A 24,578-nucleotide genomic window follows, 5' to 3' on the forward strand; every position below is an offset into this window, starting at 1 on the left:
ATGAAAATGCAATCAATCAATCGAAAATACAATTAAATGCGCAGGCTCCAAGGCCTGGCACATGCGGCTGACCTTCGAGCGGCTCTCGGGCGGCTGCAACCTGCACCGTTGCAAGCTGTGCGGCAAGGTCGTCACCCACATCCGCAACCACTACCACGTCCATTTCCCGGGCCGCTTCGAGTGCCCGCTCTGCCGGGCCACCTACACGCGCAGCGACAACCTGCGGACCCACTGCAAGTTCAAGCACCCGATGTACAATCCGGATACGCGAAAGTTCGACAACCTAATGTCCTCGTCGGCGGTGGGGGCGGGTGCCACGCCCACGGCCAGCCAGTTGGCGGTCGCCTCGCAAGCGGCCATGGCGGCGGCAGCCGCGGCGGCCTTTAATGCAGCGCAACAGCAGCAGCAACAGCAGCAACAGCAGCAGCAGCATCAACAGCAGCATCAGCAACATCACCAGCAGCAGCAACAGTCGCAGTCGCAACAACAGCAGCAGCAACAGCAATCGCAGCAGCAACTCCATGCCCTTGCCCAGCAACACATGTTGCAGCTGCAGCCGCAACACCACCAGCAGCAGCAACACAATGCCACAAGTGAATGATACAGTCAGTACCTGGGCTGGAACTATGGTGCCTGGCGCCACGATGACCACAACCTCAAGCAGCAACAGCAACCCCAGCAGCAGCAACATCGCAAGGCTCCGCCCTTTAACTTTTATGCCCGCGACTATTACTACCAGCAACATCAGCAGCAGCAACAGTCACCCATTAGCAATGGCAACATGAGACAACAGCAGCAGCAGCAGCAGCAACATCGACGACAGCAGCAACATCCGCCTGCCCAGACGATCATCATCGATGAGAGCGACAATGAGCTGGAGGAGGAGCAGCAGATGAGGCTAAATTTCGAGCGGTACATGGAGCAGCTGAAGCAGCTGGCGCCCTACGATCCCCAAGAAACTTTGTGCAATAGCAACACCAACATTAACATTAGCAGCAGCAGCAACAGCAGCGGCGAGCCCACGAATGCCAATCCAATGGAAGCTACTACAACTACTACTAATAGTAATAATAATATTAATAACAATAGTTATGCTAACAACAGTGCTAGAAGCTACGGCAAAAGGCAACAGGAGTAGCAACCTGCAACCTGCAACCTGCAACGGCAACAGCTAAGGGCAACCTGCAACAGCAACCAATTGATACTCAATGCAAAGTTAATTTAGATGAGAAAAGATCTTAAATGTTGAATCGATTTAAGGGTAAGCCAAATTTATTTGTCAATTATGTAGAGGAGAGGATAAATTGCCGGCTGCGAGAAGGAATCTAATGCTGATCTGTGCAGAAAGCGACATATTGTCATGGTTTCAACTAGATACGGATGTTGCAGTCACACACACACACACACACGCACTTATATACAGTATAGTAAATCTAATTGTAATGGAGTTTTTAATTGTAAAAGTCTTGTCTTCGTGGGGCAAGCAAAAAAGGGTTTCCAAGGCAGCTAGGAAGAAGAAGTGGGTGGCAAATAGGGCTAAATACGGGACGATAAAAGGTTTTTAACTAACAGCACTCAAATATTTACAAGAAGAAAACAAAAAACGTAAACTAATTGTATTTCAAGAACTACCTACTCACATATATGGAATTACAAATTACAAAATACAAATTTTACAAATTAAAATCGTTGGACCTGTCAGACATTTGTGCCAAAATCTCTTGGTGTTAGTGCCAACTTCTTTGGCTGCACTCTCTCTTTTTGCACCTGTTCGTTGTTGCATTTAACATTAATATGTGCACACCCACAAAAACCAAACCCCACACACCCCCTAAAAACAAAACCACACACTAACCCACCCGGAAACCACTCTGATACTCTAAAAAAAATATTATGAAAGTTAGGAGCAAACACCGAACATTGAAGACAATTTGAACGAGAGATTTCTACGCTGCTAACCATTTTACTGTTTTATATAAATGTATATTTAATTACGATCTAATGAATGTCACGATTTACGAACAATAATAACAAGAATTGTAAAATATAATGATAGCGTTACTCTGAACCTTATCGATATTTATAAAACAATATTCAATGGGATTTTCTCTGCATCTATGATGTACAAATCGGTGCGTTTGATATCGATGTTAGTTGACCTTGAAGACATGCATTACGGTAGCCCTAATCTTAGCGAAGCAGTTTTAAACTAATCTAATCTAATCTAAACTAAACAAAATCACTGATTACAGATACTAAACTAATGTTAATTTATTTATAACCATCCTGGGAGTGTGTGCGAATGAGTCTCCGATGGATCTGCAATACGATCGATACGATCCGATATGATCTGATGTATTATAGTTAGCGATAGCGATAACATCGCCAGATCCGATTGTCAATGCATGTGGCCGAGTTTGTTATCCAGTCTATATATTATTATATACCTACTTATACACACATGCGTGAGCTATTATTAATTCTTGCAGACTCTTCTTACGGTGTAAATATGATTGATGATTCTCCCACGATTTCTGCTAGTTAATGTATATTTAAAATCAGTTTTTTGTAATTTGTTGTTGTACATTGATTGCCAAATCCCCGAAATTGGTGCGCACACACACACACACATAAAAAACACAAACACGAGCATATGCAAACACACACAAACGAACGTCTAATTGCCTAAAGAATTAATGCCTAATTCTATTAAATATATAGTTATATATTATATACACACATATTCATAATATTTATTTGTTCTACTTCTTAACATGAAATGTTTAGTAATTAAATTTTTATTATTAATAATGCTACATCAAATACTGCCCCCGACTTAATGTTTGTTTAATGTTTATTTTTAACGCTGTTTTGTTAAACAAAAATTTAAGAAATTTATCTATATATGATGTGATAACTATAGTAAAACTAAACACACACACACGCCCACAAAACAAACAAAAAACACCCACACACACACATTACAAATTGAAATTATGTTAATTAAGCAGGAGAGTAGAGAGTTGAAGTTTTTTTAAAAAACGATCGAAAGTAATCTATAATTTGTGTGGTATGCAAAATGGTGCTAAATCCAAATATACTTTAAAGTATAATGAATAGGACGAGAGGGAACGAATGGAGGAGGCCAGCTCCCCTTGAATCGTATCGTATGTGCAATATGACTAGTTTTCGTTTAAGGTGCAGGATGTTGACGAGACCACGCAAAAGCCAACAATTTCAATTATGCGAAGAAAAATAAAATTAAAAAATATTAAAAATATATGTAAATACAAAGCGGTGCTTACCCCCTTCACATAAACCGATAAGTCCATTTAAATGTCACAAAAAATATAGGGGAAGGGACACCGCCAGAAAACTAAATAAATGTTAGCATATCACTATGAATATGATTATACAAAATATATATACATCTGATATAGCAGCAGGCAGAAGAGCAGTTAGTTAATGAGAACTTTTCGCTACAATTTCTGTGTCTATTTACAATAAATGTCATAAAAAGCTTATCAAATTACCGAACACACACCACCCACACAAAAACCACCACACCACAGCCCATAAATACACTCTCACCTTTATTTTGGTGCCTTTTTGAAAGATTTTGAATTCAGTAATTGATTTCGATTTTGACTTTGACTTCGTTTAACCAATTTTAACAGCATTTTTGCAGTCGATCAAGAGTGGTTCGAACCTTTAATTTTAATGACGTGCTAGTTTCAATGTAAACTTAGTTTAATCTTATCTTTTGTATTAATAAATGCAATACAAACTATTTTTAGTTTTATTTATAAACAACAACAGCAGCGGCAGCAACAACAAACGAATGTTGAATTATAAAAATAAAAAAACAAAAAATAGAAAAACGCAGAAAAAATATGAAATCAGTTTAATTAAAGTTAAGCAAATTGAAGCAAGCCCACAAAATGCTTGCAGCATTTGTTACAATTTATATATACACATATAAAATATATATTACAATATTTTTTAAAACGATTTTTAATAAACATTCTATCTATTATGGCAGCCTTTCAATGAAAAGAATTGAATAACTAAACAAAAATAAACCCATACCGTAATAAAATCATAAAACCATAACTGATGAACAGGCAGATGAACCAATCTCACACACAGACAGACAGAAACACACACACACAAACACACACACACAGGAACAAATAAAACAAAAAAACAAAAAATCAAAACTAAATCAAATAAATTGAATTTTATGGAAACAAAACAAAATGGTGATCACTTTATTATTTTTGATCCTCTGACTCCGCAAACCGAAACCGTATCTCCGAATCCCGTTCTGCTGTGCGCTTTGAATTGTGCTTCCAACGATGTTAGGGGTGCCCATGAAAAGTCGATCTAATGTCTAAGAAACCATATACCTATATACTATATATACCAACCCACACACTCACCTGCACATTTGTCTACACACATGCGCGCACACAAACACACACTTACATATTCGCATAGAGAATTTTCAAACCTCGGCCCAATTTCCTGTTTTTTTATGATTTGAATTTGTTAACCTCTTTTTCAACATTTACGAATACCCTACTTTTATCTAAATAAACATATATGGATTTATTATGTATCAGTTTCAGCCCGAATTCGTTAAGTGTAAGCCAAAATGATTCTTTGCACAAATGAGTTACACCCAAAAAAAAAAGTAATTGGTATTGATAAATACGAATATACAGGAAAAATGTGCGAAGCAGCCGAACGAACCCCTCATTTTAATTCATAAAAGAGTTATTGCCCACATTTGTGCTATAAAATATATATATTTATATAAAATACATCTACATGTATGCGACGATTGTGACTAATTTTATTTGTATACAAATAATAATTAATGATATACCCCAAAGCCGAAAGAAAGGATATTGCAGGAACAAACGGAGGCATTTTATAAGTTAATTTGTAACTAAACAGTGCGCAGGAAAACATGAGCCACATTTTCTGAAAAGATAAATTACAAAAATGTTGCCTACTTATTCGGCGCACTGTTTAAATCTATTTCATTAACGCTTAGTTGTAAATCGATTCGCATTTATATACTACATTTATACTTCTAAATTTTAAACTATGAACTATATTATTAAAGAAAGTAAAGATATTTCATTTGCACGCTGAAATATGTGAGGAGACGCAGAAACGATCCGAAAAAACCTTTTGTGTTAGCTACACATTTATGTATATTTTCCGTTGACCTAAGTTGCTTGATTGTAGTTAGTGACGTTTGTTTGATTTTAAAATTACACAACCAAATTTTTTTAGTATTTTTTCCTTAGTTTTCTAGTTTAGTTTTTGATCTTTTTTCATTATGCCGCCTAAGTATATTTGTTTTTTAGCTCACAAAACGAAACTCTACCTATCTCTGTCTCAAGCCATGTATCTCTCTCCCTCTTTCTCTGTCTGTCTCGCTCTCCCTTACACACTCACTTTTACGCCACCTCCCCACCACCACACCCATTATATCTCTCTCTGTCTATTATAAAAAAAAAAACCAAAACCAAAACCAAAACCAAACTACAAAAAAATCCAAAAAAAAATAAAAGAAATCTATTTCTCTGGGCTGATTTTCGTCCCGCTCGACGGGCTGTTGTGTGTTCTGTTCTTCTCTTTCTCGTTCTCGAACCGCAGGCAGCAGCGCCCGCCACCACCTGTCGACCCCCCTGTCGACCTCGTCGTCGGCCTCGCCCCCGCCGCCCCCTTTCGGGATGCACCTGTCGGCGGCCCTGAAACGCGAACTCCATCCGCTGCACTACATCGCCGCCGCCGGCAACGGTCACAATGGACCGCCCGCCCATGGCTACAATCCGGGTACGGGCAATATGCCAAATAGCATTGGAGGAGGAGGAGGAGGACCAGGATCGGGAGCTGGAGGAGCTGGAGCTGGCGGTGGAGCAGCCGGAGCAGCAGCTGGCCATAACTCACATCACACCATGTCGTACCACAACATGTTCACGCCGTCCCGCGATCCGGGCACCATGTGGCGGTGCCGCTCCTGCGGCAAGGAGGTGACCAATCGCTGGCACCACTTCCACTCCCACACCGCCCAGCGGTCCATGTGTCCCTACTGCCCGGCCACCTACAGCAGGATCGATACGCTGCGCTCCCATCTGCGGGTCAAGCATCCGGACCGCCTGCTCAAGCTCAACTCGTCCATTTAAGGGCGTGGCCGGGGCCCCCCAGCAGCCCATCATCGCCAGCTTTACCACCAGCAGCAGCAACATCAGCAACAGCAGCAACATCAGCAACAGCAGCAACATCAGCAGCAGCAGCAACATCAGCAGCAGCAGCAACATCAGCAGCAGCAGCAACATCTACAACAGCCACATCAACCAGCTTACTACATCAGCAACTATAGCAACTTCAGCAATAGATTTAGCTACAGCGAGAATTTATTGTAAATCGCTGCAGCTCTAGATGGATTTTTTCTTGCATTTAGTCGTCGTCTGTACATTACCCACTAGCTATCCAAGCAATAACAATAACCCAAAACTAGTAGAACCGAAGATGCTATGGCATATATATATATCGATAATCTTAACTATAAACTATTTGGTAAACTTTGACACAATCGTCCCATCAATTTATAAATGTGTATAACTTAAAGAGAGTTAGGAAAAGGTTTCAGTTGCTAGTTAAGAAGAAGGAGAAGGACATGTACCCTATAAAGCGGGCAAAAGCAGCGAAGGCAGAACAAACCGTTTCGAAGGTTTCTAAATGTTGTTTCCTAAAAGCTAAACTACAGAAATTAATAACTACACTAATGATAGAGAGAGAAGGTCGAAGGACAACTGATACGGTCAGTGGATTGGGGTCACCCAGCCACATCTGGTGACCCCGAAGAACATGAAGAGGGAGCAGGAGGAGGAGGATCAGCCAACACAGCTACAGTCACCCACAACCACTACTACTCATACGAAGGTCACATTAGGTTTTAGTTTACTTTACTGTTTACCGCTTAGATCGTAGTGTTAACCAATATGTTCTGAAGAGTAGGCAACGGATGAGGGCTACTCAACCAACTACAAAGAAATTTTCATATACCTCAAATGCATTTCAGTTTTATTGTTGATTGCTTAATTTTAATCTATGTAGACCGTTAGCACTTATTCGTAAACTACCCCATATATATATTATATGTTATTTTAATCGGTTTCGATACGATAGCCAATAGTTTACCAACGTTTTCCTCTGTTTTTATTTTTTTTGTTATGTTCTCTCCCACAATTCTGATTTTGTCCTATGCGTTAAGTTAAAGATTTTAGGATTAGCTCGAACCACTTGAACCACCTCACTTTTTTGTTAAGCTTGTTTATATTTATGGTCAAATGTTTATTTAGTTAAAGTACACTAAAACATATATTAAAACCGGAAGAAGAAAAGAAAATTAGTTGATATGAGGGCTATACAAGAAAAAAAAATCATATCACAAAAATCTAAAAAAAAAAATGATTCGAAAAATCTATAGAAATTATATCTTAAAATGGCTTAATTGTCTGCTAAATTGGCAAGAAATTGGAAGAATTCGTTATAATTTGTAATCGATTCCTTGCTCTTTGATTACCATAACCAAAACGTCCCCGCAGAGACGGCAAAAGTAATTAATTTTAAACATTTAGTGATAGGCAAAATTATGTTTCGGCACAAAATAAATTTAGAAAAAATATCTATCATAAAGCAAAATAAAATATAAAATTAAATGTGATATTTTCGGCACAAAACTTTACATAAAAACTAAATGAAAAATTTAACAAAAAAAAAGATAAAATATTGCGAGGGCTAAGCACCATTTGGCTAAGGTTGCTGGCCCTTTGCATATTTATTTAGAAGATTTTTGTTATAGCATTATTCAAAATTGTTATCTTTCGGTCCAAAGCACAAAATGTATAAAATTACTTTCTAGTTATTCTTTAATCCTAATTTTACTTTAACTTTAAAATCTTACTTTATTTCCTAATTTTAAGTTACGTGCATGTGCGTGTGTATATTATCCATTCGAAAATGTGTACACACAGAGATCATAATTTTATTTAGTTTTACGTTGATTGAGTTGAGAAACTTTAAGCCAATAAACTACCGCAAAATTAAAAAACCACAAAACAAAAACAGCACAGATGTTAAGGCAAACCACTACTACACACAGATTTATGTACCAAAAATGTAATAAATATGAAATTATATAAAGAAAAAAAACACAGAAAACAAAACCAAGCAGCGAGAAACCAAAAGAAAACTAACTACAGAAAGCTGAAAGGAGACTAGCTGGATTTTTCTAACCTTTTTTCCATACATAAGCATAAATCGTAAATGAAATATTTTTATACACCCATCTTGTAATCGGTCGGTCGAAAGGAGAGCTACTAAAGATCTCGGCCAGAAGGGGTTGCTCTGTGGAATCTCGGCTCTGGGATTTAATTCCCAGATCTCAAATGACTTCACATTCGTCACGCGCGCAAATACAAAAAACAACAGCGAGTTGTAACTTATTTTTTTGCTCTACAGTTACAAAACTCAATTAATCAATATGCAAATACAAATGTGGCGGTGTCCAAGTCATGGCACTCAATGAAAAATATTATTAACAGTTTTTCGTCGTCTACCAGTTTAAATAAATCAATCCATAAAGATCTATATATATATATATATATATCAAGCAAAAATATATATATTTCAAATTTATTCAAATTAAAATCAAAATATAATTCACTAGCAGCATTTAAATGTCAAGCGAAACCGCAAATAAAACCAAATAAAATTTATGATTATTATTATTACATATATCAACAACACTCGTTTCATGTTCTGCCCTTCATGACCACGCCCCTACTTGGAAGCACAATTCAAATCGTTAGGTTCGGGATTGAGTTTGGGTTCGGAGCCCTGATTCTGGGTTTTTGGGTTCAAGTTGTGGGTGGATATTTCATTTTACAGGCAATGTTTTACCCCTGTGGATGGCACCTTTGGCGATAGGGTAAGTACTTGGTTGTTTTGGTAAGATGCATTAAATAGCTATAAATGGCCATTTAGTTATACTATTCTATAACTGAAGATTTCAGCATTTGTATGAAAATCAAAAATATAAACACAAAAGATTCAAAGTAAGGTAGTTTTTTATAAATATTAACTTCTAAAATTTGTATGTATACTATTGGAAAGAAAAGTATTTGTGAACTTTTGAAAGTAAAACTTATAAACATAAAATCTCTCTCATTTGCTTTTTAAAATGTCACCCAGTCCAATATTACTATTGAATTATTAGATGCAATCTTTTAGCGACAAATTCTTTAACATAGCCAAGAAAAAATAATTTTTTTAACAAAAATAAAGTTGTAAATCTGATATACATATATACATATGCCGCAATGGGGAAATTTTTGAGGAGTTTTCTTTTTCTTTCTATTGGAAAATTTTTTATTATCAAATTAGGAATACAAATAAAATAACCCACATCTGTTTTTTCCCAGACTAGGAAGCACCAATGAAATCCTTAGAAGTCTTCAATAATTACCCTTTATTTGCCAGTTTTTAAATATTAACGACATCTAAATCGAATTAAACATTTTGTTTAACCAATTTGTGTAAATTTGTTATTTTAATAGACAATATGTTTGAATAAATCCGTTTTATGGCGATTAAATTAAATAAAATGTTATATATTTTGGGAAATACAAAACTTCGTTATTTTTCCCATTTTGAATTTTTGAGACGTTACCGCCAACGTTGTAGCGTTGCCACCTTATACACAGTACACTAACAATCGATTAGTCCTATTCTCAGTCGATTGATCGATAGTTAGTGTGGCCGTGCGTTAAATATCGATAGGTATAATAAATATTGACACAGCTATCGGAAACAAATTTAAAAGGAATAGCACTTCAATATTACTTGACTGCTATACAATAAAATACGTCGATAATCAAAAAAGCGATGACTTTCCATCGATAGGAAATCACAGACGCAAGACAAAAGTAATCTTAAATTTGATAAATAAGTGAGACACGCGAACAATAAGCTCGGAGACTTATTCATTTATGTTCAAGAGGTTAACGCTATGTTTTCAAATAGTTTTTTGTAGACCTTGGGTCACAAATGCATTTGTTAAAATTTTATTTCTGATAAACAGATTTTCATATATGGCCAAACTCTTCTTTACTTTGCTATTCCCTAATACGTGTATTCTGTTCCGCGCCACATTTTATTCATTAACTTTTTGAAGTAACTTCTTTTCCGCCAAAAATCGAACGAACTGGAGTAAAACTATCGATAGAATTAATACCTAAAATGGTATTTGGTATTTCTCATCATACAGGGTGATTAGGGTGGCTAGTGCGACACCGAAATCCCCCTGTGCCACAGGGCGACTCGTGCGGTACCTACTAGTTTTGCTGTGAGACGCAAGATTCAAGAAAAACAGGCGAAGAGGGAAAACGGGAAATACGCGGGAAGTGTGTAGACAAATCGCCAATTTTCACGCGCAACGATTAACGAGAATAAACAGCGTAAGTAGCGGAAAGGCGCACGGCGATTGCAGCGGTAAATGCAGAATGCAATGCGCCGGAAAATTTTGCATAAATTTTTGTGAAATTTCAAGTGCGTTTGTGTGAGTGTGCAGCAGCAGCAGCGAGTGTGTGTGTGCGCTAGGGCGCCCGTGTGTGTGTGTGTGCAAGTGCGCTGGTGTTGAAAAAATCTATCTCTTCGCTACGCATTTTCACCCCCCGTTTTTGCGTATTTCATCTCTCTTCCTCTTCTTCTGTATCAGCACAGCCGCCTGCGTGCGCTTGTGTGCGCCTGTGTGTGTGAGTGCGTTCTCTGCTTTCGTTTTTTAATTCTTTGTTTATCTTTACGTATAGTTTGTTTTGGGGTCCCCCAGTTTTATTGTTGTTACCCGATGGCGGATGCTCTTTCCCGTTCTGATTTATCGCCCATGTAAAAATAGTGGCCGATTCCGAGATTCCCAAAAGCTTTGCCGTCTACTCAACCACACACACTGCCGTTAATCAAAGTGCCATAATTTGTTATGACCGTCTATCCCCTACGGAAAACTGTGAAAATAACGTAAGAGGTATCTTTCGGTATTGGTTAAATGTGCGAAATCCTCAAAGAGATATATATGGTTAAAGATCTTTGAAGGTCGATTCCAATTGGCTCCAAAAAAAAAAAGATACAACTATTTATATATTAATTTTGGACCTTATAACTATCATCATATCGCGTAATATATGTAAATTTGATATCATTGTATTTAATATTTGATACGATAAAAAGAAAAATTAAATATGATATCCATATTTCAACACCTTATAAAATGTAACCTTGAGTTTACAAAACTAGTATGTATTTTATAGTTTCAAAGAGATTTTTAATTTCCGATTCCAATTACAATACATCAAAATTGGATCTGTTTTTATAACTTGGAGGATCAGATAGCTTAACGTTCCTTACATAAAAGTAAGTTATTGATTGTTACATGATAATGGTGAATGTCAGTCTCGGAATTTATTTATTTAAATTTTTCCTAGTCTCCGCTTTGTCAGTAAACCACTAATAGATCTATTCACTCCGCATCTATCCTTTTCCCGACTATATTGCACCTGTCCCGGGTGATATCTTGATTGCTCTTTTCATAAATTTGACGTAAATTGCCTTATTTAGAACAGCGGGCACTTGCTGGCATAAATATCATAGCCGCATTATTTGTTTTCCATACATTCGCCGTTTTCTCGGTGGCTTTCCCGCTCATCTGCTCTCTACCTTTGATGAGATTTTCCCTCGAAATAGTTTTCACCCAGTTGTATTTTGGCGCCCGCGTTGATCGGTTGTTCAGTCGGAGGAAAATCGTTCGTTCGGCCTTTGGAAAATGTGCCGTGCAAAGACGTGGGTTTATTTTTAGCCAACTTGCTGATTTCCACACTCGTCGTGCTCCACAAATCGGGTTGAGAATCGACAACTGGCCAACTAATTGCCCATCGCCAGGCTTTAGGGTCTTTCGACAAGAAGGCGGAAGATTTCCAGAATCCGAGGAATTGGTTATATAATCCATAAAAGATTAAGATGGCCAACAAATTTCAGAGGAAAATCTCCCCTGCAGCAGGTGGAGGTGTGGGAGGGGCATCCAGTGTTTCCTCTACGCCGAGCAATCAGCCCCGGAAACAGGTGAAAAGATGCTGCCGGAATTTCGTCACCTTTATGTGCACCCAGGTGGGCGTGGGCGCCCTGATCGTGTTCTACGCCATCTGCGGAGCCTTCGCCTTCATGCACATCGAGCGCCAGTTCGTGGACGAGACGGCTGGCCATGTGATGGAGCTGCGCCAGAACTGCTCCCAGCAGCTGTGGAGCATCACGGAGGAGCACAACGTCGTCGATCGCCGGCTCTGGACGGAGGCCACGAATGCGGTTTTGCGGGAATACCAGGAGCAAATAGCTGGAGTCGTCAAGCACGGCTATGTGGGCCGAAGTCCAGAACAGATCTGGAGCTTTCCGGCTGCCCTGATGTTCTGCCTTTCGGTGATCACCATGATTGGCTACGGCAACATGGTGCCCCGTACTCCGTGGGGCAAGGGATTCACTGTGATCTACGCAACTTTTGGCATACCCCTGTACATCCTGTACTTCCTGAACATGGGACGAGTGCTGGCCCGCTCGTTTAAGTTCCTCTATCGCTCTATGCACGACTGTACCCAGGAGCATCCCCGCCTGGATCGTTTGGACGCGCTCGAAGGAGGTGTCACCATGGCGCGAAAGAAGGTCATTGTACCCTCAACCGCTTGCCTGTGGGTCATATTCTTTTACGTCCTGACCGGCACCGTGATGTTTGCCAACTGGGAGAAGTGGAGCTTCCTCAATAGCTTTTACTTCTGCATGACGTCGCTTTGCAAGATTGGATTCGGTGACTTTGTGCCCGGAGCCTCGCTGACCACCACGGCGGATGTGAATGCAGCGACGCACAAGCTGCAGGAGGACATCGCCGCGGATCCTGCCGAGCTGGCCCAGCTGCAGTCCGTGGCCGCCGACCAGCACTCCAAACTGGCCATTAACTTTGTCTACATGCTGCTGGGCATGGGTCTGGTGGCCATGTGTAGCAACCTGATGCGCGAGGAGGTGCGCTTGAAGGCGCGCGAGATGCGCGAGGATGCCAAACTTTGCATAGAGGACACGCGGCTGCGCTTTGTCGGCTGTTGCGGGAATCCCCGAGATGCATACGAGGACGATTACTACTAGAATAACTAACTGGAATATGGGAGGTGCTCTGGAGCGAGTGATTCAAAAAGATGTTTAGAAGTTTCGATATGCGCTGCCCTTTAATTTAGATCAGATTTGCAACTGTTGCAAATGTATTTTAGAGTTACCCATATCTGTACTTCTGGGTATATAGGAATTCTTTAGATTTCGGTCTAAACTATCAAGGAAACCATGATATTATATATATAGCTTCTAAGAGATATTAACAGAACCCTGTGCTTTATCAGTCAAATTTTCAATTCATAACTATTTTCCTTTTTGAATCTGAAAAGCATTTGCAATCACTTCGATAAAGGTCAGGGAATAAGCAACATAAAAATAAGGTATTTTTAGGAATTTCTACTTTTTTTTTAAAACAATTCGTGGAAGGTTTAAGTGCCAGAGCTTGTGTGTGTGTGCTGTGAAAAAAGTGCTGAAATAGGTCTTTTCCAACTTAATCCTGTCAAGCAAGTAATCCCTCTCTGAACCGATTCGATTATGCAGCTCATCATTGATCAATTCCTGCAACTGCAAGAGCGGATCCGTAACTTCGAGGGCATGCTTGGCGGCGGCAGCGGGGAGCGTCTGTGCACGCCAAGCACTTCGGCCGGCCCATTCCGCATCTTCTCCGTGACCGGATTCCAGAACCGGGCCAATGACATTGTCTACTGTCCGCCGATTGTGCGCCAGCACTCGGTGCACGTCCCCGAGGACTCCACGGCCATTATATATTTTGGCGGGGATGTGCAGGACTTCCCGGAAAGCATGGAGACGAACCGCGACAGCCGGGGTTACATGAAGTACAACCTCGAGAACTCGGCCATCCTTCTGCGCGAGGCCTTTCCCAGGGCACACATCATCGTCATCCGGCCAGTGCGGTAAGTTGATTTTCTAAAATATATTTTTTTTTTTCATAAATTAAACGAACCTTCCATTGCAGCATGGAGTTTAAGACATTTAGTTGCTTTGACAACTTTGTACGAGGCAACAACGCTGGAGTTCCGGATCATACGCCCATGAACCATGCCCTCCAGCACCTAGAAAAGTGAGTTTAATGTGTGCTACCCGGGGTATCCTTGATAAAATATGTTTTCTATCCAAATAGACTGCTCCAGAATCTGTCGCAGCGCCTGATCTCCATACCCGAGAATGAAATCCTCGATCAGGCCGCCCAGGCAGCAGCGGCTGCGGCGGCGGTGGCTGCTGCTGCTGCGGCCGCTGCCCTGACGCTATCCAACGCCACGGTCACGTCGGAGTCCAACTCACAAGCGGCACCGGCCAACGACAGCAGCCAGGAGATGGACATTGACATTCTGCAGGTGCAGGAGAATATCACAGTGGATGCGGATGGTGCTGTTATATTCCCGATAGTGGGCAGTGAAGCACCGGAGACGGTGAACAATGTATCCGGAAATAATGGCAACATCAGCTGCGGAGGCAACGATGACAGTAGCACAAATGTGAACAACCACCAGGAACAGGTGAACAACCAGCAACTCCAACCGCAGCAGACAGCGGCGGCCATAAAGATGACTTCTGCCACAACGGCGCTTAGTGCCACCACCAACAATGTGGAGCACTACAACAACGACTGTGCCACGAGGCCGGCTCCGGCTGCAACTGCAACATCAGTCTCGGGCACGGCAACATCCACATCCACATCCACGGCAACCAGCGACAGCAATCCCCTGTGGTGGCGGGAGAACCTCAACCTGGACAAGTCCAAGCTAGTGCTGATTGGCTTCAGCAAGGGCTGCGTCGTGCTCAATCAAGTGAGTCGCGTTTGGTTCGTTAACTGGTTGACCCACTCGCCACTACGCCTGCTCCAATTCCTTTCTGAATGTCCGATGAATAAACATCGGAATGTGAAAGAATTGCGGGAATTCCCTCTCTGACCTTACTAATCTCTTATCTCATTTCCTTTACAGTTCATTTACGAATTCCACTATCTGAAAACACTGACGCCCGATGACAGCAGCATGTGCCGCCTGCTTTCCCGCATATCGGACATGTACTGGCTGGATGGCGGGCACGGCGGCCAGAAGAACACATGGATCACATCGCGTAGCCTACTGGAGACGCTCACGCGCATGGGTAAGTGCAGAGAGTCCATGTCAAGTGGAATCAACTAACGAGTGGGACTCTTTAAGCAGGCATGAACATCCACGTCCACCTGACGCCTTACCAGGTGCAGGATGATCGTCGACCCTGGATTCGCAAGGAGGAGAAGCTCTTCACGGAGATGCTGAGACGGCTGAATGCGCCGCTCACCCGGCACTTGCACTACGACAACCAGCCGGCGAATCTGATGACCCACTTCGAGGTGCTTCAAGCCTTCTGCCAGCATGTCCATGCGCTGAACCAGCAGCAACAGCAGCTCCAGCAGCAACAGCAACAGGGCGTGGGGATCAGTGAGCAGTCTGCGGCGACGGTGGCCACCAACAATGGTAGCAACAATCTGTTGGAAGCCGGCGAGGAGGCAAAGTGACAGCTGCAACTGCATCCGCACCACCACAGACGTCGCTTGCATGCGATGCGCAAGGGAACCGCCGCCCTCAAGCGTCAGCAGGTGGCGCAGCTGCGCCAACACCACCAACAGCTGCTGGCCGCCGCCCCGGAGCTCGCACTGGCCTCCTCCTCGCGCCTGGCTGCGGCCCTGATCTCGTCGGCGGTGGCCCTGAGCGCCTCGTCCTCGAGCATTGTAAATAATCATCACCACGGCCATATGCAGCAGCCGCCACAGGCACGCCATCACCATCATCCGGCAACATCTCACAGGCATCATCACCATCACCACCACCACTCACATCACCACTCGCACCACCATCATCAGTGTCGCTCGAAACGCAAACTGCAGAAATTGTATTATACGCTTTGCCGTTAGATCTGTAACTTAACTATATCTATGTATACTTGTATGAGAGAATGTTTCTTAGAACCACCAGCATCATCAGCACCTAGCCTAAGTCGATTCACGCCTGTCACGACCCCTATTGTATGTCCAGAGCTTCGTACCTCCTATTTGTATATGTATTTATTTATTCCAATTTTTTTTCGTATTCCTACGCATCTCATTTTCGTAATTGTCCCCAAACTGAAAGAACAATCTCATCAGTGCAATAATATACATACATCTAAAAATATATATTGATATATATAAATTTATATATATATATTAATATGCTGATTTTAAAATCGTCTCTTATTTTATACAAACACTCCAATCTATTTATTTGTAATTGAAAAAGATTTGTGATTTACGCACATGATATGAACTTCGCAGAGCATCCACTGTAATTGTAGCGTGTCTCAAGCAATTTTCGTTTTAAGTACCCCAAGGAATTTATATATCACCCGCACACAAGCATTAACCTAACCAGCCTAGAACACACACACCCCACAAAGCCCTCTGATTAAGTATTACTTAGCGTATGTAAGCCTTACTTTAAGTTGCAACTGGCAAGAAAACCACAACAAAATGTACTTTACTTAGGCCGATCCTCAGTTTCGATCGCGAACTGGGGTCAAAGTATCAAATTTGTGAGACGAGAATCCGCAATAGCAATCTTCTCGTCCAGGCATAGTATACGTAGTTTTATCTGATTGTGCTGGGCAAGTCAATGAAGTAGAGCTGCAGAAAAACCTATAGTACTATCGATAATATCGATTGTATTTTGATAATATTAATAGTACTATCGATAATATCGCGATAGTGTTACAAACATGGTGCTACCATCGATGTTTTTGCAGCCATACAATAAAGTACTCAATGCGAATAAAGTGAATTTTGCCAAGTCAGATCCGAAAAATAATTGTAATGGCGCGCGTTCCTTAAACTAAATATATCGATATGGAGATTATTACCGCTTCCGCTTATCCAACAGACAAGGCAGAGACAGCAAAACCGAGAGAATCCAATTAAACTTATAGTGCATATAAGGGAATAATTACACAAAATTTCGTACCTTTGTAGAATTTGCAGTTCAAAATTGCTTTAGAGTTTGTCGGTGTACATTTTACGGATTAAATTGCACGATTTTAGGCAAGAAACCTATTAACTAAAAATACAGACGGCCATACCATTTTAATGAGTATGTAGATGTAAATTAAACATTATAAATGAGAACGCTGCGAATTTGAAACCAAAAAAGTTCAGTGAAAGTCAAAAAAGAAAACCCAAAAGAATTCCCCATGTAAATTCTACTGATTTTTGTGGTCTGGTAATAAAATGAATAAGCATACACATATGGATAAAATAACAAGCACGAAAGGGATTCTTCCTGATTTCACAATGTATTTGATAATTCAATTCTTGTAGTGAATTTAATGGATTAAAAAACAGCCTATCAAATTTATTGATTGTGAGAACAGAAACATTCCCAGCCTTCGTATTTCTTGGAATTCTTTTACTCAATCTACTTATTTTAAAATAAATTACAAATCTATTGTACTCGTACAAAAAATATCGCTTGTGATGCGCCAGACAGCTTCATCCTTGAGATTGGTGTCCTGGGTGCACAGGTGGAGGAGTTGGAAGAGGAGGGCAGGGCCGGGCCGGATGGATGGGGCATCCCGGCCTGCAACTACGCACAGTGGTTGGGGCACCTGGCCCCCGTGGTCCACTCGTCGCTGCCGTCGCAGCAGTCGCACACGTGATCGTTGATCCGGCTGCTGGCCACGTAGACATCCAGACCCCGGCCCGTAATGTGGCGCTTCTGGTAGCGGCAGTAGAATCGCCCCTTGGCGCAGGCATTCGTGCTGGGCTCGTCGCTGCCATCCTCCTCACAGTCGCAGTAGTTGTCGTTCAGATGGTCGAAGGCGATCTCCTTGGAGCCATCCAGACACCGGAACTTGCCCTCGAAGTTGGGCTTGTAGGCATCGTAATCGAAGAGCCGGGTGCCCCTGAAGGGATATCAATAGGATAATGAGGAATATACACAAAACAGTGGGTAAAATAGCCTGCGCACCTGACAATCTTGATGGGTTCCTCGTGCCCAGCAACCGCTGAGGTGGCCCCTGTTGCCGGAGCAACAGCATCCGCCCCTCCGCCATCGAAGTCGTCCACGTCGCGCTGCTTGCTGCCCAGGGACTGCATCATCTGCTGGTGCTTCCGCTTAATCTGCTGCAGGTTCCATGGAGCTGGCACGCCGGGCAGCTGGTTCAGCGAGAAGGCCTGATGTTATTGTTTATGCACACATTAAACCACACATTGCAACTGGCCAACTCCTCGTGCGGCTCACCTGATACGCGATGAAGGAAATCCCCACCAGAAAGATGAGCAGCAGGAACATCTTTGACTTCTGCTTGTAGAAGGGCTTGAAGTATATGTTCTCCCGCTTCACCCACGTCTTGCGCATATTGTCCTTGTCTTTTGGCTCTGCTAATGCTCTGTTCTGTATAAAAAATATGTTTTGTTTACGATGTTGCATTGTTTTTGTAATTTCCGGCGTTAGTCAACACTCTTCCGAATGGACTAGGGTTGTCATCACCCATTGGGAAATTATTAAAAGCTGGGTAGTCTGATATTTATTTTCAATAAAATGAATATACTTAAAAATATTTTCCAAGGGTACCTATAATTTAGTTTCAGTACTAGTAAAATATACTAGTATACCGGTGCGTTTTAATACTACAAGTTGTATAATAAATTTAAGAAATGAGAGACGCCATTCACAAGTACTTTATTAAAATATTTTTAAATTTCTTAATATAAAATAATAAAAGCGCTATTACGGCTTTCTGAAACTGAACTTTAAGTAACATCATATAAACAACAAATTTTTTGTAATTTTATCAGTCAGTAGGAAAGTATTACATATTTTTAATTTAAAATTCCTTACTTTTCCCCATGCTCAACCAGTTTTTCAGATATTAAAATATTAAAACAACACACCTTCGTTTCCATTGAACAAAACACCTTTTAATTTCCTTATTGTATAAATAGATAAAATTGAGGAATAGATCTAAGATGTCGGTTCTGGTAATAACCAATAGTAAGTCTCGTATTTCGAGCATACTATCATTTCATTCCAGGCGGTTTTATTTGTTTTGTTAAAAGCATGTAAATGCAGTGTACATTTGAGCACACATCGTGCATAGACTGAGATAGGCTTATGAGTTGTGAAGGGAAAATAAATAAATTCGGATGGAACAAGGAATGGATTTGGCAGTCTCGGAGGGATTAGGCGGCCTTCAGAAAGGCCTCATGCCGGTACACCTCGATCACGTTCTCGATGATCTCCCACTGGTTCTCGCGGGTGAAGTCCTTCACCAGAGGCTTGTACCACATGGTGGATTCGTCGGACTCGTCGGTGAGCGGCACCTGGATGCCGTAGGTCTGAAGGGCCAGCGATAGACACCCAATGGCCACATGGGTGGGCTTGTACTTGAGGATATTGGCGCTGTGGTGAAAGTCCTGCAGATACGAGGCAGCGGCCTTGGCAATGGGCACCGAGTTCCACACCTCGGCGCCCACCCAGTCTTGTAGGGTCTTCATGTAGTATAGTAAGTACTAAAATATTCAGGGTTATAGATGGTAAAAACTCTCTCTTATTATAAAAAACCCACCTTGTGGGCTAGATCTATGTTGAGATCGAAGCCCAGGGTGCGTGTGATAAGCAGCTCGGCCTGGACAATGGCATCCCTCATTGACCAGTACTCATCGTTCAGATCCAGTGGAGCATTACCCCGGTTGAGGGTGCAATATGCCACGTTGATTACATCGCGTATCTTGACGCTTTCGTCGTCCTTGATTTTGCCAGCCAAATACAACGAGGAGGCGGCTATGAGCTGGGGATTTAATAGATATACTTGTGAGAGGAGTTTAATTTTGGATGATTAGTATACCCACGAACTCATCGTAGTCGCTGGCCTTGACTTCCCGGAAGAAGCGATGGTAGACTATGGCCGCACAGGCAGCCGTCAAGGGTTTCATTTTCAACTTGGCAGCGCACTCGAAGATGTACAGCGGCACCACACCGGGCTTGTTCAGTTTGCTATGGCATATATCTAGAGTTAGTCACTGATATAGGAGTTCAGATCGAATCCTCCAACTCACCGATAGTCGATGGGCTTCATGGTCTGCGCCTTGTTCGACTCCACGTGCTGCTGCAACGACATTACATCCAAAACGTTTTTCATACTGCTTATCCCAGAGCAAACTGAACTGAACTGAATGAAAGGATGAAGGCGGTGGTGTTATAAAGGCGCAGCGAGTTCGTTGGCACCCGCGGAGCAAAATAAAAGCAATGGTTTGGTTGGGAAATGAATGTGAACTGAGACTGAGACAACCGAAAAATCGAGAGGCGACAAACCGGTTTGATTCGACTACAGCGTTGTAATGGGAGATATGATATGCAACACGATCAGGGAAAACTAACGGGGCCTGCGGTACGTCAGCTGTTCGATTGGGGTTCAATTAAAATGGTGGCCAGGTTTGTTAGTCCTCAATCCGACTCCCACTCCAGTGTCTTTTCAAAAATAGTACCTACAAATAACAGGCCAAAAAACAGCTGTTAGCCTACACAGTATTGATAAGGTAATATTCGCCACTCACGTTAAGCTTTGTGAACACAAAAATCCACCCTTATAAATTATTGACAACGTGTGTTGACCTAAAAATGTTGGAATTGTTAAATTTAAACTTATTTACTTTAGCGTGTCAAATTTACCAGTTTGCAAACTAAATTTGTCGTTGCCCAACACTGAATCTCTCTTACAAAAACTACACTGAGAGAAATAGTTATATATAATTATACCTAAATGACAGTTGTTCGGTAAACATTATTGAAATGTATAAGTTTTCCTTTAGATAAATTAACTGTTGTCATAACTTAAATAAAACAAATTATAATGTGAGCGCTAAAAAAAGTTAGTCTATACCGACTGCTTTTCTTCAGTGTACGATAGTCAGCGTGCGATAACCGAATATCGATAGCACTCGATACACAAAATTGATACATCTCCCTTGCCAGCTGTTCCGCCTTCTCACCCATCGCCACCCCCTCGGGCATTATCATTGCGAAAAACCAAGTGCAACAGCAGCCAAAAACAGCAAATGCGACGCAACCAGTGGAAAATGGATCAATAAAGCGTCAGTCTGCCACCCCCGACCGCTAATTGGATTCCCTTGGGCGCCCAACAGGAAACGGAAATCGAATAGCCGACCTGCGAGGCCAGCGAATCTCTAACCGCTCTTCGCTTGCGAGATACACAACAAAACAAAGAGGCAAAAGGGTGAGGATGAAAGCGAACAAGGCGAGGGCTGTGCGACTGACCAGCTTGACGGAGGATGTGGCCGCCGTGCCGGAGGATGCGCCCTTCCGGGCTCGTCTGCACCTCCTGTTCAGCCAGATCGAACGGGAGTTCGAGCAGCTCTACCTGGAGAACCAGACTTGTGAGTACCATACACAACCCAGCTAAAATCCATTATAAAAAAACCTTTATATCAATCCCCATTACAGTGCAGGAGAAACTAGAGATAGCCACCGCCACCAAGGAGTCGGTGATCCAGCAGGATCAGCGCTCCGCTGCAGGAGGATCACTTAGCACCCAGGCTTCCTCCACAACCTTGGCCACGCCCGCCACCCAGGCGGATGAAGTGGGCGGAAGCTTCCTGGCCGCCGCATCCAGCACACACAAGAGCCTGAAGGCCAAACTGAGCAGCGCCACCGGCGGCAGCAAAGCCAAGGCCAGCAACAAGATCAAGGCCCAGACCAGCCGCATCGTGTCCAGCTTTAAGGCACCCACAGTGGTCAGCACGGTGGTGCGCGAATTCGGCGGCCACAAGGATGGCATCTGGCAGGTGGCCGCCAAGGCGGGACAGCCCATCATTGGCACTGCATCCGCCGATCACACGGCCTGCATATGGGGAGTGGAGAGCGCCAGGTGCCTGCTGCAATACCAAGGACACGCCGGCTCCGTCAACTCCATCAAGTTCCACCAGCAGCGGGATCTCGTGCTTACCGGCAGCGGCGATGGAACTGCCCACATCTGGCAGGCAGCCGTCAACTGGGAGGTGACCAAGTGAGTAGCTTGGAGATTGTAAGAAAGTCCGTCAAATTAACAAGCAAAATGTGTCTGTTCTTAGGAAGGGTCATTCGTCAGAGGAGGAACTGGATGACAGTGATGGACAAGTTGAGGATCGCGATCGCGTTGATACGTTGCGCACTCCGCTCTGCGAGTTTTCAGGCCCTGGAGGCCATCTCTCAGTGGTGGTGGCCGCCGACTGGCTCTCTTCGATGGACCAGATCATCACGGGTAGCTGGGATCGGACTGCTCTACTGTGGGATGTGGAGACGGGACAGCCACTACAGCCGCTCACAGGCCATGACCACGAGCTGACCCACGTGTCGGCACATCCCACCCAGCGTCTAGTGGTCACCGCCTCCAGGGACACCACGTTCCGACTGTGGGACTTCCGAGAAGCCATTCCGGCCGTCTCGGTCTTCCAGGGACACACGGAAACGGTTACGTCCAGTGTGTTTGCACGGGATGACAAGGTGGTGTCCGGATCGGATGATCGCACAATCAAGGTGTGGGAGTTGCGCAACATGCGATCCGCTTTGGCCACCATACGCACAGATTCCTCGGTCAATCGACTGGCGGTGTCCAGTGGAGGGATCATCGCCATACCGCATGACAATCGACAGATCCGGCTGTTCGATTTGAACGGGCAACGTGTGGCCCGTTTGCCTCGAACCAGTCGACAGGGCCACCGGCGTATGGTATCGTCTGTAGCCTGGGCGGAGGAACCGCTGCTCGACTGCGACCTCTTCTCGTGCGGCTTTGATCGTCGCGTTTTCGGCTGGTCCATTGTCCTGCCGAAAGACAATTGAAGGCGGCTGAAACAGAGAGCTGCTCCAAAGAATTGAGAAGGTGCAGCCCTGCGAAATCCAAAACATGTCTCGAGCAAACGCATCCCACGGCGATGTTCATGCTAATATGTAACCGTTTTTCATAGATCAAGTATTATGCAGACATTGTTCACGATGTTCTACTATCTAGGTGTCGCCCTCTGAGTGTAATTATCGTTGCTTTTTGCCAAATAGTCGTGGCATATCGTGCTGCACGAACTACATATTATCATTGTTATAGCATATACATGCGTATGCATTGGGGTTGGGATGAAGGGCTCGGAGTGCAGAGCATCCGAAACCAGTTCCAATTTTATCTGTGTTTACTACCATAATACATATTATAGATGTCTAAGGCACTAACGTTTTAGCAAACATGAATAAACATAATCAAGCACCTCATTCCTTGCTGGGTGTATCCTATAAGCTGCCCTTTACCTTCGATTTCTCGTTCTATTACATTTATGGGCGTCCGATTTGAGACAATCTTCTTCAGACAAATGAGTACATATATATTTGTTCATATACTTTATATACATACATGTGGTATATCTTATTCGTATCTAAGGCAAATTAGTTGTAACGATAAAAACATATATATTTATAGTCCCACGCCCGATTCGTGGCTATAACTTTGGAATAATGTGGCAGCTGTTCAGAGTTTAGCGAACTTCAGCACCAGCAGACCGACCAGAATGCCCACCTCCAGCAGAATGATGAGGATCAGGATGATCTTGTTGTAGAGCACCTCCCTGCCCAGCTTTCGGATGATGACCCTCGACTTGGAAAGATCCTGATCGGCGTCCTCCAGACGGCGGGTTGTGCGGAGCAGCGATTCCCTCTGCTCTCCCAGTTCACCCAACACCTATTGATCGGTCATCCTATGTTAGTTAGACACAAAACTTGCTATTTTAGGGTGTTTACCTCCGCTCCCATTGTCTCCGTTTCGATGGCAATCTGGTTGGACCGCTGGATACTGTCCGTCGTCCGCTGCAGGACATCATAGGTGCTGGCCGAGAGCTGTGCCTGCCTGCGATCCTGGTCGCTGCCACTGGGCAGCTGGCTATAGCCGGCGTGGGACATGATTTTGGCCGGGTTTTCCAATAAATTAAATGCGTTTATGCTTCAACAAAAAAACAAAACAAAGGCAGGGTGTGACCACATCCAGTGAAAATACCCAAGTACCTTTTGAATATAAGATGCTAACGCATTTTTTTTGCCACAGTGAATGCCACCTGTTGACACTCTAGGCTCTTTACAACACTGGATTCAGTTTGAATTTAAAAATTATAAACAGATGATCGTGATATACACGGATTAACATTCCTTTTAAGCGCTCTAGTTATTACTTACATCAACTATAATGGAGCCCTATAAATATTCAATTTGAATCTTCTTAAATTGCGATTCTTCTAAGTCAAACACGTTGGATTGTAAACATTCTATTGTCTCTATCAAATAGGA

The 24,578-nt window shown here is 42.8% G+C and overlaps 9 protein-coding genes across 15 annotated transcripts in view; 6 read left to right on the top strand and 3 right to left on the bottom strand.

Annotated features, from left to right (window-relative positions):
- LOC119563504 (sex determination protein fruitless) overlaps positions 1–6,347 on the top strand; it is a 100,099-nt gene extending 93,752 nt beyond the window's left edge. Inside the window, exon 7 of one of the 2 annotated variants that reach the window (XM_037876948.1) lies at positions 45–4,190. In XM_037876948.1, the coding sequence (XP_037732876.1) occupies positions 45–601 (557 nt within the window). In that variant the 3' untranslated portion in view covers positions 602–4,190. Of the gene's footprint in view, positions 1–44; positions 4,191–5,673 lie in introns of those variants that run through there. The other variant, XM_037876949.1, reaches the window with a different exon arrangement.
- Positions 6,222–8,782, top strand: LOC119552202 (transcription activator MSS11; the record flags this gene model as incomplete). The annotated part of the gene is made up of 1 exon (XM_037862061.1): positions 6,222–8,782. A coding segment is annotated over one exon (222 nt), but the record flags the coding sequence as incomplete, so codon positions are not given.
- A 1,612-nt stretch (positions 8,783–10,394) lies between these two features.
- Positions 10,395–15,784, top strand: LOC119549402 (UPF0565 protein C2orf69 homolog). Of its 3 annotated transcripts, XM_037857480.1 has the most exons (6): positions 10,395–10,541; positions 13,765–14,138; positions 14,201–14,305; positions 14,366–15,032; positions 15,189–15,354; positions 15,411–15,784. In XM_037857480.1, the coding sequence occupies exons 2-6, from the start codon at positions 13,819–13,821 to the stop codon at positions 15,746–15,748; spliced, it is 1,596 nt and encodes a 531-aa protein (XP_037713408.1). In that variant the 5' UTR covers positions 10,395–10,541; positions 13,765–13,818; the 3' UTR covers positions 15,749–15,784. The 3 variants fall into 3 exon arrangements, with proteins under 3 accessions (XP_037713408.1, XP_037713388.1, XP_037713397.1); XM_037857460.1 differs by lacking the exon at positions 10,395–10,541 and having other exon boundaries at positions 13,314–14,138; XM_037857469.1 differs by lacking the exon at positions 10,395–10,541 and having other exon boundaries at positions 13,314–14,138; positions 15,414–15,784.
- LOC119549416 (TWiK family of potassium channels protein 18) lies at positions 11,609–13,288 on the top strand. The gene has a single exon (XM_037857492.1). It carries the CDS (start codon positions 12,094–12,096, stop codon positions 13,258–13,260), a length of 1,167 nt encoding a protein of 388 aa, XP_037713420.1. The 5' UTR covers positions 11,609–12,093; the 3' UTR covers positions 13,261–13,288.
- Positions 15,758–17,503, top strand: LOC119549433 (protein disconnected-like). The gene has a single exon (XM_037857527.1). It carries the CDS (start codon positions 15,794–15,796, stop codon positions 16,142–16,144), a length of 351 nt encoding a protein of 116 aa, XP_037713455.1. The 5' UTR covers positions 15,758–15,793; the 3' UTR covers positions 16,145–17,503.
- A 176-nt stretch (positions 17,504–17,679) lies between these two features.
- On the bottom strand, positions 17,680–18,731 carry LOC119549422 (glucosidase 2 subunit beta). 2 transcript variants are annotated; one of them, XM_037857505.1, is made up of 3 exons: positions 18,501–18,716; positions 18,228–18,433; positions 17,680–18,162 (listed from the first exon to the last, which is right to left on the bottom strand). In XM_037857505.1, exons 1-3 carry the CDS (start codon positions 18,687–18,689, stop codon positions 17,844–17,846), a joined length of 714 nt encoding a protein of 237 aa, XP_037713433.1. In that variant the 5' UTR covers positions 18,690–18,716; the 3' UTR covers positions 17,680–17,843. The 2 variants fall into 2 exon arrangements, with proteins under 2 accessions (XP_037713433.1, XP_037713442.1); XM_037857514.1 differs by having other exon boundaries at positions 17,844–18,162; positions 18,228–18,415; positions 18,501–18,731.
- A 493-nt stretch (positions 18,732–19,224) lies between these two features.
- Positions 19,225–20,933, bottom strand: LOC119545782 (cyclin-Q). 3 transcript variants are annotated; one of them, XM_037851653.1, is made up of 6 exons: positions 20,816–20,933; positions 20,640–20,746; positions 20,318–20,364; positions 20,111–20,255; positions 19,828–20,049; positions 19,225–19,771 (listed from the first exon to the last, which is right to left on the bottom strand). In XM_037851653.1, exons 3-6 carry the CDS (start codon positions 20,335–20,337, stop codon positions 19,442–19,444), a joined length of 717 nt encoding a protein of 238 aa, XP_037707581.1. In that variant the 5' UTR covers positions 20,338–20,364; positions 20,640–20,746; positions 20,816–20,933; the 3' UTR covers positions 19,225–19,441. The 3 variants fall into 3 exon arrangements, with proteins under 3 accessions (XP_037707581.1, XP_037707580.1, XP_037707579.1); XM_037851652.1 differs by having other exon boundaries at positions 20,318–20,367; XM_037851651.1 differs by having other exon boundaries at positions 20,318–20,746; positions 20,816–20,926.
- A 264-nt stretch (positions 20,934–21,197) lies between these two features.
- Positions 21,198–23,540, top strand: LOC119545781 (WD repeat-containing protein 37). Its single transcript, XM_037851650.1, has 3 exons — positions 21,198–21,655; positions 21,723–22,284; positions 22,349–23,540. Exons 1-3 carry the CDS (start codon positions 21,502–21,504, stop codon positions 23,094–23,096), a joined length of 1,464 nt encoding a protein of 487 aa, XP_037707578.1. The 5' UTR covers positions 21,198–21,501; the 3' UTR covers positions 23,097–23,540.
- Positions 23,541–23,602: 62 nt separating this feature from the next.
- On the bottom strand, positions 23,603–24,294 carry LOC119545783 (vesicle transport through interaction with t-SNAREs homolog 1A). Its single transcript, XM_037851654.1, has 2 exons — positions 24,039–24,294; positions 23,603–23,979 (listed from the first exon to the last, which is right to left on the bottom strand). Exons 1-2 carry the CDS (start codon positions 24,195–24,197, stop codon positions 23,770–23,772), a joined length of 369 nt encoding a protein of 122 aa, XP_037707582.1. The 5' UTR covers positions 24,198–24,294; the 3' UTR covers positions 23,603–23,769.
- Between the last annotated feature and the right edge of the window lie 284 nt (positions 24,295–24,578).

The sequence above is a fragment of the Drosophila subpulchrella genome, chromosome 3R (genome assembly GCF_014743375.2).
Source record: "Drosophila subpulchrella strain 33 F10 #4 breed RU33 chromosome 3R, RU_Dsub_v1.1 Primary Assembly, whole genome shotgun sequence".
In the NCBI taxonomy this organism is placed as follows: domain Eukaryota; kingdom Metazoa; phylum Arthropoda; class Insecta; order Diptera; family Drosophilidae; genus Drosophila; species Drosophila subpulchrella.